The following is a 19,822-nucleotide window of genomic DNA, read 5'->3' on the forward strand; positions in this document are numbered from 1 at the left end:
GCTAGTATTTTCCTGGGTGAAAACTGAGAGGAAGTAGGTATTTAGAATTTCACACATATCCTTATCACTGTCAGTGATCTGACCAGAGTTACTCTTAAGTGGGGCCAATCTTGTCCCTAATCTTACTTTTGTATACCTGAAAGAATCCTTCAGGGTTAATCTTTGAATCCCTTGCGACCTTAGCCTCATAATCCCTTTTTGCTTTTCTTATGCCTTTCTTTATTTCTCTCTTTAATTGAATATATTGATTTCTTAACTGCCCATCCCCTCTTTTGATAAGCCTATATATGCCTCTCTTTTGACCAATGAGATGACATGTCTGTATCAGAAGTCACCAGCTGCGACCCAGCTTTCCCTTTCAGCTCTCAGCTTCGTAACTCAGTGGTGCAGCACTGGACCTGCTGCCTGTCAGGGCCATGGTTCGAGTCTCCGTCCAGTCTTCCGCTTATTCGTAATCCAATAATAATAATAACTATTGGTAGACATGCATAAACATTTGAATTTGACGCGCTCATGTGACCCAATAATTCGTAGAATTATAAAAAAAATATTTATGTGAAAAATTATTATAAAGAATTTTATATTCACCTGGTAATAAATTTTATATGAAACTACTTATAGACTAAATACTGTTGTGTGAATGAAAAATGAAATATTAATGGTTATATTCGTTTATTTTTCATTAGTGAATGTCTAGTTATGTTTTTATCCCGTGTTGATGTTTTGTCCACCTGTTGATTGTCGAAGTTTCTGACTGTTGATTGTACTGTAGGTGCTGACTGTTGCACCTGTTGATTGTACCAGTAAGTGCTCAGTGGTATGTCTGTTGATTGTATGGTAAAAGACTACTGGTCCACCTATTGATTGTTCTGGTGATTACTGGTCCACCTGTTGATTGTTCTGTTGGTGATTACTGGTCCACCTGTTGATTGTTCTGTTGGTGATTACTGGTCCACCTGTTGATTGTTCTGTTGGTGATTACTGGTCCACCTGTTGATTGTTCTGTTGGTGATTACTGGTCCACCTGTTGATTGTTCTGTTGGTGATTACTGGTCCACCTGTTGATTGTTCTGTTGGTGATTACTGGTCCACCTGTTGATTGTTCTGTTGGTGATTACTGGTCCACCTGTTGATTGTTCTGCTGGTGATTACTGGTCCACCTGTTGATTGTTCTGTTGGTGATTACTGGTCCACCTGTTGATTGTTCTGCTGGTGATTACTGGTCCACCTGTTGATTGTTCTGTTGGTGATTACTGGTCCACCTGTTGATTGTTCTGCTGGTGATTACTGGTCCACCTGTTGATTGTTCTGTTGGTGATTACTGGTCCACCTGTTGATTGTACTGTTAGTGATTACTGGTCCACCTGTTGATTGTACTGTTAGTGATTACTGGTCCACCTGTTGATTGTACTGTTAGTGATTACTGGTCCACCTGTTGATTGTACTGTTAGTGATTACTGGTCCACCTGTTGATTCTACTGTTAGTGATTACTGGTCCACCTGTTGATTCTACTGTTAGTGATTACTGGTCCACCTGTTGATTCTACTGTTAGTGATTACTGGTCCACCTGTTGATTGTACTGTTAGTGATTATTGGTCCACTTGCTGATTGTACTGTTAGTGATTACTGGTCCACCTGTTGATTGTACTGTTAGTGATTACTGGTCCACCTGTTAATTGTACTGTTAGTGATTACTGGTCCACCTGTTGATTGTACTGTTAGTGATTACTGGTCCACCTGTTGATTGTTCTGCTGGTGATTACTGGCCCACCTGTTGATTGTACCAGTACCTCATTGTGCTGCCTATTGTGCCCAGAATGCAGTTGGCAAGATCAAAATACAGGAGATTTTTTAATTATTAAATTGGTGGGTGAATAAGCCAGCTTCACATCAGCATTGAAACTCCCAATGCGATGCAGTTCAACATCCGCCACTGATTCTCGGCTACCGTACCTTAGTATACAGCTATACGCTGGAGAAGAGGCTTAATGGTCTGTCGTACAATGCCTGAGTTTATATGTTAGGACTAGAATTAAGTACATAGTCTGTTTTCAAAATAATTTTCCCGAAATGCTTGGTGTAATGAGCTCCTGCCTTGTAAACTTAGTTGTAATTGTATTAAGACTGTAACCAAATGAGCTGTAAATTCATTCATTGTAACTTCCATGTATGTATCTTATCATATCTTCATTTTCAAGATTAATGTAGCTTACTCTCACAACCATTAAAACATTGATTGTGTCCACATTAGGTTAATATGCTAGAATTCTCATTAGCCCATGCTTCACATGGTGAGGGTCTGGGTTCGATTCTCAGCGAGGGTAGAAAGATTGGGTGTGTTTCTTTACACTGGTTGTCTATGTTTCCCATCAGTAAAATGGGTACCTGGGAGTTAGTCAACGGGTGTGGGTCTCATCCTGGGGCAAAAACTGACCTAATTTGCCCAAAATGCTCTGTATAACAAGCAGCTTTCTATAGTAGTATGTCATTGATGTCAGCTATGGTCTGTATACCTTGTACATGTACTTGTATAAGTAAAGATATTATTATTATAGCTATATGTAATCAAACCTGTAATTTTTTAAACAGTTAAACATGATAAAAGCCATATAGCATGTACTAATAGGATATTCATTATAACTCCTAAATTTATATTTACAACCACCTGAAAGACTATATAAAACCACTCATTTCATCATTGCCTTATTAATCTTAAGTTAGTCTTAAGTTTGCCCAAAATGCTCTGCATATTAAAGAGATTTCTGTATGTACACCTAAATGTCATTTATCTCTGTACAAACATTGTATTATGCTGAAATATGTATCTTATTTTATCTTATCTTACCATATACAGAATGTTTAGGTGATAAAAATATAGGAAAAATAGTTTTTGATTAATGTCTGAAATACAGTTGGAGCAATGTACATGATGTAGTTATATTACATGAGATGCTATACAAGTATGGTGCTACTGAGTGCTAAGAGTGGAAGAGGAAGAATCCTCCATCCACTAATTGGATTCTGAACTTCGGTAACAGCCTCACAGACTTAGAATTTTTTCACCAAACTCCTGCACTTAGGAGAGGAACCATATGACCATGTTTTACTACATCCTGGATCATTGTAAAGTCACAAGTGAATTGTTCTGGCCATGGCATTTTGACTTTTTATTCTTTGGACTAAATGTACACAAATATGTATTATTATTTTTTATTATTATCACACTGGCCGATTCCCACCAAGGCAGGGTGGCCCGAAAAAGAAAAACTTTCACCATCATTCACTCCATCACTGTCTTGCCAGAAGGGTGCTTTACACTACAGTTTTTAAACTGCAACATTAACACCCCTCCTTCAGAGTGCAGGCACTGTACTTCCCATCTCCAGGACTCAAGTCTGGCCTGCCGGTTTCCCTGAACCCCTTCATAAATGTTACTTTGCTCACACTCCAACAGCACGTCAAGTATTAAAAACCATTTGTCTCCATTCACTCCTATCAAACACGCTCATGCATGCCTGCTGGAAGTCTAGTGTTTATGAGTTTTTTTCACAGAATTTCATGTGTATTGTAAGATGCAGTACCATCTCTATTTTTTGTTCAGGTCTACAGTTATGTATGTTATGCATTAGTCAAGCTTTAGCCTGGCCTCTGTGAGAATCATAAATGATGAGCTAGTTTTTGTGATTGAAGTATGACATTGATGCTGTCATCAAGTTTAATTTTCTGGCATTATGATAGATCACATTTATTATGACTTCATATTGGCATGCATGCATATAATTTAAGCAACTGCAGGATAATGGTTAGGAAGCATTATGTAACCTGATGCTATGAATATTTTATATTAAATTTTTGTAAAAAAAAAAATAAATAAATGAGCTTATGAAGGACAAATGTAAGATGGTAATACCGTACTGTATCTTATTTACAAAGCAGATTTTTAAGGTTGCATTATCATTTACATTAATGGTACAGTACTATAAAGTACATTCTGACATATTGCTTTTTATCCACAGATAGCAGAGCCAAGAGCAGAAGATTCAGGATGACCGCACCACAGCCGTTTGCAACAAATAATGCAGCAGACGACCAGTTTGATTTTCTTTTCAAAATTGTCGTAATAGGTGACTGTGGTGTCGGAAAGACCTGTGTTGTTCAGAGATTCAAGTCTGGCATGTACATTGAGCGCCATGGTAATACAATTGGTGTTGATTTCTCCATGAAAACGCTTACTGTTGATAATAAAAAAGTGAAGGTAAATTTTGTTTGTTTTTGAGTTACTTAATACTGATTTAATTTTTTATTTATTTTCACCTGCGTATCATGTTTTATATAGTTTTCTTTTTGGGGGGCACTGGTATGATATACAGTGTACAGTACTTTAATGTATTGCCAGCTTTACTCTCAAGTAGTATATGTACTTAATACTTGAAGGCTGTGTAAATTTTTTACATTCGTGTGCATTTTTGTGAGTGTATAATGGTTAGAGATAATTAATTTTTATCACAAATACATATTCATAAACTACCTTTGTGCACATGTGAATGCATACTCTGTTTTGTTGAGATTCCTGAAAACTTTTCTTATATTTGTGTATGCTCATGCTCTCTTTCTTTTGCTGAGACTCCTGAAAAATGTTTTTAGATTTATGGATGTTGGTCCTCTCTTATTCCTTTGTTGAGATTTCTGAAAACTGTTCTTATATTTACCAGCAGTATATATTCAGTTGATGTTATTCTGTTTATGTGAAATGTGATGATATTTTCAGTGTTATGACTCCTCCTTTGTCTTTTCTTCTCTGACCTAAAAACCTGCTTTTCACTCGGGTGGAGTGTACACTATATATAGGAAGTTTTCAACTTACGAACACATTGGGGACCTTCTGTATTGTGTATAAAAATGATATTATACACAATAATGATATAATAATAGGTAGTAGATTGGTAAACAGTAACCGCCCAGGGAGGCACTACTGTCCTGCCAAGTGAGTGTAAAACAAAGGCCTGTAATTGTTTTACATGATGGTAGGATTGCTGTATCTTTTTTCTGTCTCATAAACATGCAAGATTGCAGATGTGTCTTGTTACTTCTGCTTGCACTTTGGTCACACTATACATGCATGTACAAACATATATATACACACCCCTCTGGGTTTTCTTCTATTTTCTTACTAGTTCTTGTTCATTTCCTCTTACCTCCATGGGGAAATGGAACAGAATTCTTCCTCCGTAAGCCATGCATGTCATAAGTTGTCTAAAATGCCAGGAGCAAGAGGCTAGTAACCCCTTCTTCTGTATACATTACTAAAGTTGAAAAGAGAAACTTTTGTTTTTCTTTTTGGGCCACCCTGCCTTGGTGGGAAACAGCCGGTTTGTTGAAAGAAGAAGATGAAGAATTTAATAATGATATTATACACAATACAGAAGATTCTCAGCGTGTTCTTAGGTTGAGGACTTGCTTTATACAGTACTACTGTTCTCCTTTCATCTCTATAGCTTATAAATGTCCTTTTGTAGCATTCTTGCAACCTTTAATGTTTATTCTTTTCCTTAGTTTCTTATTATCTGCAGTCATTGATATGTATGTCTTGATCTCTTTCCAGATAGGTCATTTATGCTTTTTATATACGTAGATAACAAGAAGGGTTCAGGAACTGAGGAAACTCCACTGTTGTTTCTCTCCAGTGACATCTCTACCACTATGATTTGTTACTGTTTTGTATGGCAGATACTTCTTTAGTGTAATACACTCCCTGATATCCAAGCCTGCATTTTCTCTTTTACAGTTACTGTAGTCACCTCATGCACTATATCAAAGGCTTCCCTGTATGCAAATAATATGTATTCTGCTCTTTCATCTCCTCTGTCATCCTAAAGATTAGTTGAAGTATAATTTCCTTTTCATTAACGTGTTTGTCTGTGAGGTAGCTCTGATTGTCTGGTGGTCTACCGCTTTTGTCCCTAAACTGTCTTTATAACTTCACAGGGTATGCATGAAGTCAGTCTCTTCTGTTTGAAGAGATAACAGTTATAAAAAGTAGCCAATGTTGTATTCTGGAGTAATTTTATGGCGTTAGTTGTCTTTGCTCATTTGTAAACACTTTTTTATATTAATCTTGTGTTAAGTTTTTCACAGACTTCCCGGTCATTACTTAGTATTTCCCCACTCTGTGATTCTGATCATTTGGTACATCACTGATGTTTTTTCTTAAGTACCCATAGCTGAATAATAATTTGGGCTTATTCTTTGCTTTAGTGTCCATGCTATTTTCTTTATTGGTTTAGAAAAACACGTAAACAAACACTAGGACATGCACCTACCATCCGGCTTACGACCTGCTCGACATACGACCATTCGACTTACGACCATGGTTTCTATGCCAAATTTTTTGGGAAATAAACAATTGTTTGTGTTGTACACAGTGTTTGTCCTAAACCTTACAATATAAAATTCAGTATTAACAGCATAAAAAGTAAAGTAAAAAATGAAATACCAAAATACAACAATAAAATGAAGTCTTTACAAAAATGTGATGTTGATATTCAGTAGTAAGGTTCGACTTACATCCATTTCGACTTACGACTGGTTTGTCGGAACCGAACTCAGTCGTACGTGGGATGGTACCTGTACTTATTAGAAAATGTTTTGGTCCTGGGACCTTGATCACTTCTAACATACAGAGGTTGAAAGACGGTATTTATAGGCGGAGAGTAAGGTGTGAGTGACGCATGCCATATTGGGATGAGGATGGGCAGACGATGATATCATGTGACTCCTGTGTTGCTGGGTAGGTGGTGCTTTGCCTGGTTGAATATCATGTATGATAATGTTTTAGAAATTTTGTGGTTTCCAGCGTTACATTCTATTGTGTCGGTGACGGAAATTAGCAAGGCTTCTAGACACTGTTGGCATCTAGAAGCCTTAGACACCAGTGGTGTCCAGAAGCCTCACTAATCGCCGTCGCCAACACAATAGAATGTAACACTGGAAACCACAAAATTTCTAAAACATTAGCATACGTGATATTCAACCAGGCAAAGCATCACCTACCCAGCAACACAGGAGTCACATGATGTCATCGTCTGCCCGTCCTCATCCCAATATGGCATTCTTCAGGTCACATGTGTCACTCACACCTCACTCTCTACCTATACTGTATATGCTGTCTTTCAACCTCTGTATGTTAGAAGTGATCAAAGTCCCAGGACCAAAATATTTTCTCATAAATATGTCCTAGTGTTTGCTTAGGTGTTTTTTTAAACTTATTTGTCGGTATTTATTACCAAGGTTTGTACCATTTTCTTTATTAACATAAGAACATAAGAATGTAGGAACACTGCAGAAGGCCTACTGGCTCATACGAGGCAGGTCCTTATCAAAACGACATCTACCTAAAGCTACCCAAGAAATAACTCCCGCAAACCCAGCCCCTCCCACTCATATGTTTGTCCAGTCTCTTCTTAAAGCTACCCAAAGTCCTAGCCTCTATCACCCCACTGGGAAGACTGTTCCACGCATCTACAACTCTGTTAGAAAACCAGTACTTACCTATGTCCTTTCTAAATCTAAATTTATCCAACTTAAATCCATTATTCCTGGTTCTTACCTGGTTCGACACCCTCAGTACTTTATTAATGTCTCCCTTGTTTATGCCCGTCATCCACTTATACACTTCAATGATATCTCCCCTCATTCTACGCCTCTCCAGAGAGTGGAGATTTAAGGCTTTAAGTCTATCTTCATACGGGAGGTTCCTTACACAGTAAATCATTTTAGTCATTCTTCTCTGTATGTTCTCTAATGAGTCTATGTCCATCCTGTAGTAAGGGGACCAAAACTGAGCAGCATAATCTAAATGAGGCCTCACTAGTGATGTATAGAGCTGTAATATAACTTTTGGACTTCTGTTACTTATACTTCTTGAGATAAATCCAAGTAATCTGTTGGCCTTGTTGCGCACACTAAGGCACTGCTGTCTTGGCTTTAGATTTCTGCTTACCATGACTCCCAATTCCTCTCATGCTATCTTATGCTCATTACTAGCTCCCCTGCCTTCCTGTACATGGCTTCTATTTTATAGCATTTCCTGTTGAGACAAAGACTGGCACTTTATTTGTCATCCCTCATGTTCTGGACTGGAATGAATCTATTAGTTATCATATGCATTTTTGATAGGTATTCCATTGTATTCTGTGTTGATTTCCTCATGAGCTTGGCTTCCTAATGGTTTCTGGCTAAAGAGCTCTCTCATTTCCTCAAAGTTACCTCACCTGTATGACATTCTCTTAGTCCTCATCCCACTTCCCTTTTTCCTCAGCCACACACACACACAGAGCTGTTTCAATGTTGCAGTGATGCAAGGTAACACTAGTATGACAGCCAATAATTTTCCTCTGCTTTTCTCCACTCCTGCTTATTGAATCTAATGCTTTGTTACTCTTACAACTCGACTGAGCATTCACAGTGAAAAGGAAAACCAATTCATTAACCTACAGTGTTGGGCATAAGGGGATTGTGTTAGTGCTGCAGAGAAACTGATTTCTTGTATAAGTGATTGAGCTTTAAGTGTAGTAAACAGTGAGCAAACCTCTTCTTGAAATGTAACAGCTGTAGTATAATTAGAACAAGATGTGGCAAATGTATATCAATAAGTCCATATACTGTATATATTTTCTTCGTGGGGAAGTGGGAAGAATTCTTCCTGAGTAAGCCATGCATGTCATAAGAGGCGAATAAAATGCCAGGAGCAAGGGGTTAGTAACCCCTTCTCCTGTATGAATTAATAAATTTAAAAAGAAAAACATGCATATTTCTTTTTAAATTAAAAAAAGAAAAAATGCTAGTTTTTCTTTTTAAATTAAAAAAGAAAACTTGTTTTTCTTTTTAGGTCACCCTGCCTCAGTGGGATATAGCCAATTAAAAATATATATATTTTATCTTTTTTTTTTTTTTTTAATAATTTCAGCTTCAGATTTGGGACACTGCTGGGCAAGAACGCTTCCGCACCATAACCCAGAGCTACTACCGATCTGCTAATGGCGTCATTATTGGTAAGACTCTTCAAGAGGGATGCCTTGAAGCAGATGAAGGACTCTATCCGTGGAAGTAGAGCAGTCCTTCCCTTCCATGGGTCATATCTGCTCATTTTCATTCCCCAGGCACTCGGTGATGTTACTCCTATGATTTTCACACTTCCCCACATATATTTTAGAGCAAACATATCGGTAAAGAGATGCACTAAAGGGCAAGAATAACCATAGAATAGATAAGGGAAAAAATGTAGGTGGTGTATTGAGACATCTGTGAAAAGAAAAATTTATGTGTGGAGGCAAAAAAGGGGAAATGTACTAGAATATAGTTGTAGCAGTACTTTTGTATTGAAGGAGACATAAGGTTTAAACATTGCAGTGAGGAGAGGGCTAGAGACAGTGGAGATTTTGTGTGATTTGAACAATATGCACAGAATTCAGTGTGTAACATTAGAAGACAGTGTAGGCTTACCAAAAGTATAATGTAGTGGGTTGAGGAAGTGTTGTTGAGATTTGGGCATTCTTGAGAAGATGGAGCAGTATGAGATAACCAAGTGGGTGTATATATCTATGATGGATGAAAGGAAGGGGTAGGGGTCATCACAGTAATGGTTGGAAGGAGGGGTTAAGGAGCTTTTGAGTGCTAGATTCTTGAGCATCCAGCAGGCTTATATAAGTGTTAGATCAAAATGAGTGGATAGAAGTGGTTTTTATATTTTGACCTGCTGTTGGAGTGTGAGCAAGGTAACATGAAGGGACCCTAAAAGAGTGGTCGGGATGTCAGAGTTCAGAGGGTTATTTAAACTTTGATGTCTGTTCACTTTTGGTAAGACAGCTATTGACTCTTTTGGTCACCCTACCTTGGTTGGTAATGTGAAGAATATATATATTTATTTTTCTTAGTTATTATTGGATTAAATTCATTGATGTTTGGTAATAAAATAAACATAAATATGTTTGCTTGAACTTTCTAATTAAAAAAAATTGATATTGGAATTTTGATTATCCAGTCACATTCATGCTCCCTGTAGGTCAGAGAGTCAAGTGATTACTGAATATACAGTACTCAGTAGCTACTCACAGGGCAATGAACAGGCAGACACTGCAGTACATGACCTCCCAGTTTCATATAGAGGTGTTCCATTCATGGACTATTTTGCTGTAATTTCTACCCACCTTCGCACACATTGGCAACAACGTTGGTCTGAGCTGCTTCATAACAAACTCCATTCTGTTAAACCGAGTATAGGTTTCTGGCCGTCTTCTCATCAATGTTGAGGTTGGGAGACTACTCTCTCCCATTTTCACATCAGCCACACTCTTCTTACTCACAGGTATCTCATGAAGAGATGCCCTGTTCCTCTCTGAGACTTATCAGGTTCCAGTACAGTGGTGCCCTGAATTTCGTACAGCTCCCAACTCGAACAATCATGTAAGTGTATTATTGTAAGTGCTCTTGTAAGTGTATTTTTGGGGGGTCTGAAACGGACTAATCTAATTTACATTATTCCTTAGGGGAACAAATTCGTTCGGTAACGGCACTCAAACAGCCTTCTGGAAGGAATTATGGCCAAAACTCAGGATACCACTGTATCTGTTAGCCACATTCTGTTGGACTGCCCACTCTGTCAACGAGCACACAGAATTTCCAGCATTTTCTCTGCTCTGCTGCCCTTTCTTTACCTTCACTTCTTGCTGATGGACCCTCCTTTAATCCAGACTCTTTCATTGACTTTTTGACAGCAACTGATTTACTATGCAAACTCTGATGATGATGCCTCTAGCACTTCCCTCAGTCTTTTCTACCTCAATCTCTAGCTACCTTCTACCCCTGCACTATCCATTGCCCCGCTGCACTCCATAACCTAATAATCATCCCTCTCCCTCTTGCTACCCATTACCCCTGCATCCTTCCCTGCCCTGCTGCGCTGTATAACCCTTGTGATTTAGTGCTTCTTTTTTATTATAATAATAATCCTATCTATTCCATTCACTCCTATCAAATACACTCACGCAAGTGTGCGTGAGCGTATTTGATAGGAGTGAATAGAGACAAGTGGTTTTTAATACTTGACGTGCTGTTAGAGTGTGAGCAAAGTAACATTTATGAAGGGATTCAGGGATACCGGCAGGTTGGATTTGAGTCCTGGAGATTGGAAGTACAGTGTCTACACTCTGAAGGAGGGGTGTTAATGTTGCAGTTTTATAACTGTAGTGTAAAGCACCCCTCTGGCAAGACAGTGATGGAGTGAATTATGATGAAAGTTTTTATTTTTCGGGCCACCCTGCCTTGGTGGAAATCGGCCAATGTGTTAATAAAAAAAATAAAATAAGTAATAATAATCAGTAGCTAATCAAACATCTGTTCCCCATTTATGCAGAATCAATTTTCTGGTTTGGATAGCACTCCCTTGATCATCTACCTACTGGTTGGATGATCACTTGGTGTGAACACATACACCACTGCAATCAAATCAAATAAAAATAGTTATTATCAGCTAACACCAATTTTTTTTTTTAACTCGATGGATGTTTCCCATCAAGACCAATGACCCAGATTAGAAAAATATTCACCAGCATTCACTCAGTTGCCATCTTTCCAGAAGTTTGCTGTCACCACAATCAGATTACCCTCTGATTGCAAATTCTCCACCCTGCCTTCAGAGTGCAGGCACTGCCCTTCCCATCTCTAGAGCTCAAGTCCAGCTAATCAGTTCCCTAAGACTAATTACATGTTAATAATTTTTTTTAACACACAGGCTGTATCCCACTGAGGCAGGGTGACCTAAAAAGAAAAAGGAAAGTTTTTCTTTTTGAATTTAGTAATTTATACAGGAGAAGGGGCAATGAAAAGTTATTTTTTTATTTATTATCACACCGGCCGATTCCCACCAAGGCAGGGTGGCCCGAAAAAGAAAAACTTTCACCATCATTCACTCCATCACTGTCTTGCCAGAAGGGTGCTTTACACTACAGTTTTTAAACTGCAACATTAACAGAGTGCACGCACTGTACTTCCCATCTCCAGAACTCAAGTCTTTTAAAATACAGGTGCTCCTCGACTTAAGATGGTTCGACTTACAATATTTCAACTTTACCATGGTGCAGAAGCAATTAGTTTGGAGATGAGACTTAAGATATTTGACTCATGAAATCATAATGACACGATTGCAAATAAACCATACCACGGGTGGGGTTTGATCATGCGGTCAGAGTCTCTGACCATGGGATCAAACCCCACCCGTGGTATGGTTTCTTAAGATATTTACCCAGCATGAAGGTGGCAAGTCCATAACTTGTATTCATTTATTTACTTTTCAATAATGGTATTTAGTTAGTTACAGTAATTATTTGTTTACTTATTCAGTGACAGTAGTTATTTATTTACTTATTTATTTAGCATATCATATTTGACTTACGATATTTTCGACTTAAGGTGGGTTCATCGGAATGTAACCCCATCATAAATCGAGGAACGCCAGTACATTATTTCTGTCATTGGTCAAAAGTTTTATCTTTGTTTTTCTTCACAGTGTATGATATCACCAAGCGGTCATCTTTCTTGAGTGTTCAGAGGTGGATGGATGAAGTACGCAGATACACTCACCCTCAAGTGGCAATTGTTCTTATTGGTGAGTATTTTTTTTATAACTCGCCGGTTGTCTCGCACCGAGGCAGGGTGGCCCAAAAAAGAAGAAATGAAAGTTTTTCTTCTTTTTACATTTAGTAATTTATACAGGAGAAGGGGTTGCTAGCCCCTTTCTCCTGGGATTTCAGTCGCCTCTTACAACATGCATGGCTTATGGAGGAAGGGTTATTCTCCTCTTTCCCATGGAGATGGTAAGTTATTATAGCATTTAAAATATTTCCAGATCGACCTACAGAGCTTTAGGGAGAGACTACATGATGTGTAGTCGTGTATTCAGTTTATCCTAGAGGAAGATGCAGGCTTCAACCCTCTGTTTCTCAGTACCTTAATTATGAAACTGTATCATTAAATTCAAAACCTACAGAAAACTCAACAATAAAGATTTTCTGCTAAACTAACTAATTACAACATTGTAACCAAACACAACATTTCCATAGGCTTATTTCTCAAGAGCGCACACAGTCTGCAGCAGGAGTTCCTTGACAGTTAATGTCAATACCTGCCACAAACATTTATGCAGCTAGAGTTTCCATTATATTTATGCAGAGGAAGTACAGTACAAACTCTTAATCACACTAAGTAACACTTCCACCACCAGTCATCCATTTATGTCAAGCAACATATGGGTAACCTACCGCACTGCTCTAAGATAGGATATCACAAAGCAGTCCCATAGCTCAATTGCTAGTGCACTCATCTCATACACTGAGGTCCGGGGATCGAGTCACTGTACTGGTGGAAACAATAGGATGTGTTTCCTTAAGATACCTGCTGTCCATGTTCATCTATCAGTACAGTAGATACCTGGGTGTTTGTAGACTAGTGTGGGTCGCATCCCGGGGACAAAATTGATCTAATTTGCCCAAAATGCTTTGCTTAACAAGGGGCTTTCTGTATAATAGTATGTCATTAATGTCAACTAGGCTTGTATACTTTGTACATTTACTTCTAGAAATAAAGATTATTATAAACCTGTTGCAGCGCTGTATAGCCGTTGTGGCTTAGCGCTTCTTTTTGATTATAATAATAATAATAATAATAATATAAACCTGTTCTATTTGAGCATGTAGTTTTTGCTAAATTGTTCTTCATTCATTGTTTTATATTGGTCGTTCTTGGTTAGGTTAGTTTTTTTTTTTTTAACTCATCAACCATTTCCTGCCAAGGCAAGGTGACCCAACCAAGAAAACACATTCACCATTGTTCATTCAATTGCTGTCTATCCAGAAGTAAAATTTGGTGACATTAGCAAAATAAAAATGGATTGCTTATGTTTGGCTGTTTGGGACATGATGTAATATCTTGAAGCATACACTTTTTGAAAACTGGTATGGCGATACTGACAAGAAGTGGAAAAAGACACATGTGTACAGTTCATTACATTTATTAGAGAAATCATAACTGCTGGAGGCAGTGGAGATGTCATGTCTGAGGGCAATGTGTGGTGTGAATATAATGCAGAGAATTCGTAGTTTGGAAGTTAGGAGGAGGTGCGGGATTACCAAAACTGTTGTCCAGAGGGCTGAGGAAGGGTTGTTGAGGTGGTTCGGACATGTAGAGAGAATGGAGCGAAACAGAATAACTTCAAGAGTGTATCAGTCTGTAGTGGAAGGAAGGCGGGGTAGGGGTCGGCCTAGGAAGGGTTGGAGGGAGGGGGTAAAGGAGGTTTTGTGTGCGAGGGGCTTGGACTTCCAGCAGGCATGCGTGAGCGTGTTTGATAGGAGTGAATGGAGACAAATGGTTTTTAATACTTGACGTGCTGTTGGAGTGTGAGCAAAGTAACATTTATGAAGGGATTCAGGGAAACCGGCAGGCCGGACTTGAGTCCTGGAGATGGGAAGTACAGTGCCTGCACTCTGAAGGAGGGGTGTTAATGTTGCAGTTTAAAAACTGTAGTGTAAAGCACCCTTCTGGCAAGACAGTGATGGAGTGAATGATGGTGAAAGTTTTTCTTTTTCGGGCCACCCTGCCTTGGTGGGAATCGGCCAGTGTGATAATAAAAAATAAAAAATATAACTAGGACTGAAGAAGCCATTCAGGGCAAAACATTTCCTCTAATAAATGTCCTGAACTGTACATAAGTGGCCTTTTCCTCATACATTTTCTACCAATTGGTAAAATAGTTGAAGGATGGGTGCATCATGATAATCTCCCAGCATCACCCTGGTGAGGGAGGCAATAAATTTCATGTGAGTGAAAGATCATTGCACAGAAACACAAGAATTCAAGAACACAGGTATGCTTGGTGCACACATAACACATGTTATCCTCCAGAACAGCCACACCTGTGTCATGATTTGCAATAATGGCACATCATGAAGGCACATAAAGAAAATTCTTAAAGACATAAGCAGTCACATGCATACTAATTCTCATTTAGCTCTACATGTCTTTTTTTTTCCTCCACAAAAAATAAAGGTTTATAGGGGTACTGTAATTCTGGTACATTTTTTAACTTTACCAGTTTTTTGTTTTAAAACTTTGGAGCAAATGTAGACTTTAGTACCGTGTAATGCATTTTGTCAGTATTTTTATCTTACCCTTTATTCAGAAGTAAAACAAGGTTTTAATTGCACGCAGGCAATAAATGTGATATGGAAACCTTGCGTGAAGTTGACTTTGAAGAAGCTGAAGCACTGTGTGAGACAGTGCCAGAAATAATGACAGTGATGGAAGTTTCAGCCAAGGACAACACCAATGTGGATGATACGTTCTTCCATCTTGCCTCGGAACTGAAGGTTAGGTGGTAGTAATTTTTGTTGTACAGTATTTGTAATTGTTCATCAGAGCTCATTTATGAATGGTTGACTCAGATGATTCAAGTGTATTGTTGCTTTATTTTGCTTAGATAAAATGTTACTTTATGTTCCAGCCTAAAATTAACATTATTAGTGCCAAATTTAAGGTATATGTATGTGAACACTAGGGAACCACTTGTAGCTAAAAATGTAAAATAGCTACAGTGTTTTTTTAGATAGGCTTAATGGATATACAGTTTTACCTCGGGATACGAACAGTTTAAAACTCAAACAGTTATGTAAGTGTATTTTTGTAAGTGCTTTTGTAAGTGTATTTTTGGGGGTCTGAAACAGATTAGTCTAATTTACATTATTCCTTATGGGAACAAATTCGTTCAGTATCGGCACTTGAGCATCCTTCTGGAATGAATTAAGTTCATATCCCAAGGTACCACTGTATCAGACTCTATATGATATTCTTTAGTTTTTGATTTCTTTTCGCTCCAGTCCGAACACTTTCCTCACGCAACAGTAATTTCCTAACTTCCAAACTACGAGAAGGACATACCTCCATAAGGCAACATTCATCACCCATGCTGAGCGTTGGTAAAACTATACTCTCATACATTCCCCTCTTTGCCTCCAAGGACAAAGTTCTTTGTCTCCACAGACTCCTAAGTGCACCACTCACTCTTTTTCCCTCATCAATTCTATGATTCACCTCAGTGTCATCAGCAAAGAGCAGCTGTGACAACTCCCACCCTGTGTGTGATTCTTTATCTTTTAACTCCACGCCTCTTGCCAAGACCCTCGCATTTACTTCTCTTACAACCCCATCTATAAATATAAGAGAAGTAAATGCGAGGGTCTTGGCAAGAGGCGTGGAGGTAAAAGATAAAGAATCACACACAGGGTGGGAGTTGTCACAGCTGCTCTTTGCTGATGACACTCTTTGGGAGATTCTGTTTTGGATGAATTTGGTAGGGTGTGCAATTAAAGATGAGTAGGCTTACAGCATCTTAATGTATCAGACTCTATATGATATTCTTTAGTTTTTATTTCTTAGGCACTTATGCCTAATTTTCGAGAAGGAATACCATAAGGGTGTATAGTGTGTACTTCCTCTGCCTCAGAGGCCCTCTTCAGCAGATGACTATCTGATTGATGTCAAAATACACATATCTTATTTTTACTTATGTTTAATTTTTCTGTCCAAGTGGTTTCTCATTTTCTGTCAACCAGTGTTAATGACATTCATATCCAAGCATATTACCTAAAGCTTAATATATAAAATTACCCTTTTTTCTTTTTTAATACCTAAAATTGTGTAGTCTGTACAGAACTCCTATTTAACTTGTGAAATTCTGTATTTCCCACAGGACCGTCATGATTCCTTGCGGGACCTTATTCGACCTGATTTCATCAAGCTTGGGAACACAGAATCTCTGAGGCGATGGCCTCGGTGTCAGTTGCCTTGCTCACAATGACACCATAACTATGTTCCCATCTGTGTTTTGTTCACTTTTTATTGTTTGAGGTTTTGAAGATCTGAAATAATTGTCTTTAATACTTTTTCATATCAGAGTTTTGTTGTCTTAAAGATTGACTAAAACAATCATGGTTTCCATTTTCTTAGCAGGAATTGTTTGAGTTTGTCTTCAGCTAAGATGATGCTTGAATCTCAGTAGTAAAGTACAATACAGTATTGACAGTGATCTTATTTATTGAGATTGTTTCCTAGGTTCATCAGAACCAGGCCCTTCATCCAAGGAGCTAGCCTTATCCTATCCTTCCTTAGATCAGACCTATATGCCTCCCATATCCCAGGGACTATGTCAGTGTTATGGGGGGTGGCAGTCTCCCTGGTTAAAGTAAAATATAGATAGCTTAAGTTCTCCCTGAGTGAGACATTTAGTATATTAAAAGTGATGTATTAAACAAATATGTAAAAGGTACTGAAGTTTGGTATTCATTTTATATACTAAAGAAAATGGAATTCTGAAGCTGCTTATGGATAGACTTTTGGAAAGATAAGTTATTATATTTTTATATTCAAAATGCTTTTCTTATCAATACCTTAATCCTGAAAAATTTTCTCACTAGTCTGATCCGAAACTGGTCATCAGGGGCCTCAATCCCAAGAACTATTATTGTTATATTCTTGCTAAAGCAGTAAGCCTGTAGGGAGTCATACAATACCTAGGAAATATGGGAGGGGTAGCTCAGGTTCTTGGATCAAGAGCATTTCACTAACATTGAGATACTCCCTCTAAAGGTATAATAACAAATATATAGCATTTATGTGCATGGGGATGAGATAACGCTAATGATAATAATTAGGGATATTGTTATTCCTGAGTGCCTGTTCTTTCAGATACGAACAGCCGTAGCACAGTGGTCTAGGGATCAAATCCCCAGACTGGAAAGAAAAAAAGTGGCTCCTATTTCTTTGCACATTGCTGATTCCCAATTTTGCTATCAAAATTACACTTTAAAAGGTGTAGTAAATCCTAGAGTGAATATACGAAGACCTAACCTTTCAAAGAATAAAAAATGAAGCAAAATAACCATTTACTTCGGTTTAGCGCTCCCCCATGATTATATATATAACCATTTACTCTGCTCTGAATGCCTATTCTCAAAAAATTCACAAGCACTTGCATACTAAGCCATAAATACAATAATGATGATGAAGAAGAAATACTGAAGTTTATATTGAAGAGTGATGTTATGATCATCAGGATCATAAGCTCTGGGAAAGAGATGTGCTTTGAACCATGACTTGAAAGCACAAACAGGTACACCCCTCCATTTCTTGTACTTAAAATGTCCCTTGTAATAATTTTGTTAGGTCATAGTTTTATAATAAAGAAATGAACAGGTGGAGTGGAAGCTTTTCTAGTGACAATGTTTTACTCTTCGTTAACTGAAGGTGAGGTGAGGGTGTGGGTGCTGAGCTGGTCCTCATGGCTAAGATTTCAGTACTACAGCTGGTTATTAAGTCTTACTGAAAAAATATTCTGAAAATATTTATTAGACCCTTTTGCATTTCTTTAGCTTTGCTCAATTTTGAATATCAGTATTAAATTCAAATATAGATTTTTTATTTCTCTTATGAAGTACATATACGAATAATGTAGCTTACATGTAATAAATTATTGTTAGGCAGAAAAAGCCACTAGCATACAGTGCATTTCAGGCACTGCTATTAAAGCCATGTTTAAGGAAATACAACTAAGTTATATTTTACAGTCCATCATTTCTGGAATCTCAACATTGTGATGTAGATAATATAAGGGGTTGCACAGCAGCAGAGAATAAGTTTCACCAGGGCCAGTATCCGAGTTAGTAAACGAATCGATTCTTTAAAGTTTGGTCTGTTTGTGGGAATGTGTAGATATTATCTTTTGCACGTTTAAGTTAGGCTCAGAACCCTATAAGAAATTACGGTAACTTAAGCTTCACACCTTCGATCTGCCTCTCGCCTGCATTGCTATCCATTGTTTGAATTTGGTTCTTATTATTTTCTGCTGTAGTACCTCATATAATAGTCATTATATTATACTGATTGCTTATGTTAAGGGGCTGATTCCATCCCAGATCATAAAATAACATGACATACAAGAAAGAGAGAAATGTACTACTATGTTAAAAAGTAATAATCCTGACATGTGGTATCATATTGATGTTTATTGAATGTTAAGCTATTTTACTAAAGTTGACCAGAGCCATAAGATTATGTTTATACTGGGCCATGAAGCAGTAAATCTACTGTACTTTAAACTGAAAATTCTGACTTTTTACTGAGGCCCAGTTATGAACTGAAGAGCATAATTTTTTTTTTTTTTTTTTTTATTATCACACTGGCCGATTCCCACCAAGGCAGGGTGGCCCAAAAAAGAAAAACTTTCACCATCATTCACTCCATCACTGTCTTGCCAGAAGGGTGCTTTACACTACAGTTTTTAAACTGCAACATTAACACCCCTCCTTCAGAGTGCAGGCACTGTACTTCCCATCTCCCAAGTCCGGCCTGCCGGTTTCCCTGAATCCCTTCATAAATGTTACTTTGCTCACGCTCCAACAGCACGTCAAGTATTAAAAACCATTTGTTTCCATTCACTCCTATCAAACACGCTCACGCATGCCCGCTGGAAGTCCAAGCCCCTCGCACACAAAACCTCCTTTACCCCCTCCCTCCAACCTTTCCTAGGCCGACCCCTACCCTGCCTTCCTTCTGCTACAGACTGATACACTCTTGAAGTCATTCTGTTTCTCTCCATTCTCTCTACATGTCCAAACCACCTCAACAACCCTTCCTCAGCCCTCTGGACAACAGTTTTGGCAATCCCGCACCTCCTCCTAACTTCCAAACTACTAATTCTCTGCATTATATTCACACCAC

At 38.1% G+C, this 19,822-nt stretch overlaps 1 protein-coding gene across 2 annotated transcripts; it reads left to right on the forward strand.

Moving 5' to 3' along the window:
• The first annotated feature begins 685 nt into the window (after positions 1–685).
• Positions 686–17,370, forward strand: Rab19 (RAS oncogene family member Rab19). Of its 2 annotated transcripts, none has more exons than XM_070095153.1 (6): positions 686–803; positions 4,018–4,256; positions 8,967–9,051; positions 12,564–12,662; positions 15,260–15,417; positions 16,797–17,370. In XM_070095153.1, exons 2-6 carry the CDS (start codon positions 4,047–4,049, stop codon positions 16,902–16,904), a joined length of 660 nt encoding a protein of 219 aa, XP_069951254.1. In that variant the 5' UTR covers positions 686–803; positions 4,018–4,046; the 3' UTR covers positions 16,905–17,370. The 2 variants fall into 2 exon arrangements, with proteins under 2 accessions (XP_069951254.1, XP_069951255.1); XM_070095154.1 differs by lacking the exon at positions 686–803 and adding an exon at positions 1,776–1,787.
• Positions 17,371–19,822: the final 2,452 nt, after the last annotated feature.

The sequence above is a fragment of the Cherax quadricarinatus genome, chromosome 49, assembly GCF_038502225.1.
Source record: "Cherax quadricarinatus isolate ZL_2023a chromosome 49, ASM3850222v1, whole genome shotgun sequence".
In the NCBI taxonomy this organism is placed as follows: domain Eukaryota; kingdom Metazoa; phylum Arthropoda; class Malacostraca; order Decapoda; family Parastacidae; genus Cherax; species Cherax quadricarinatus.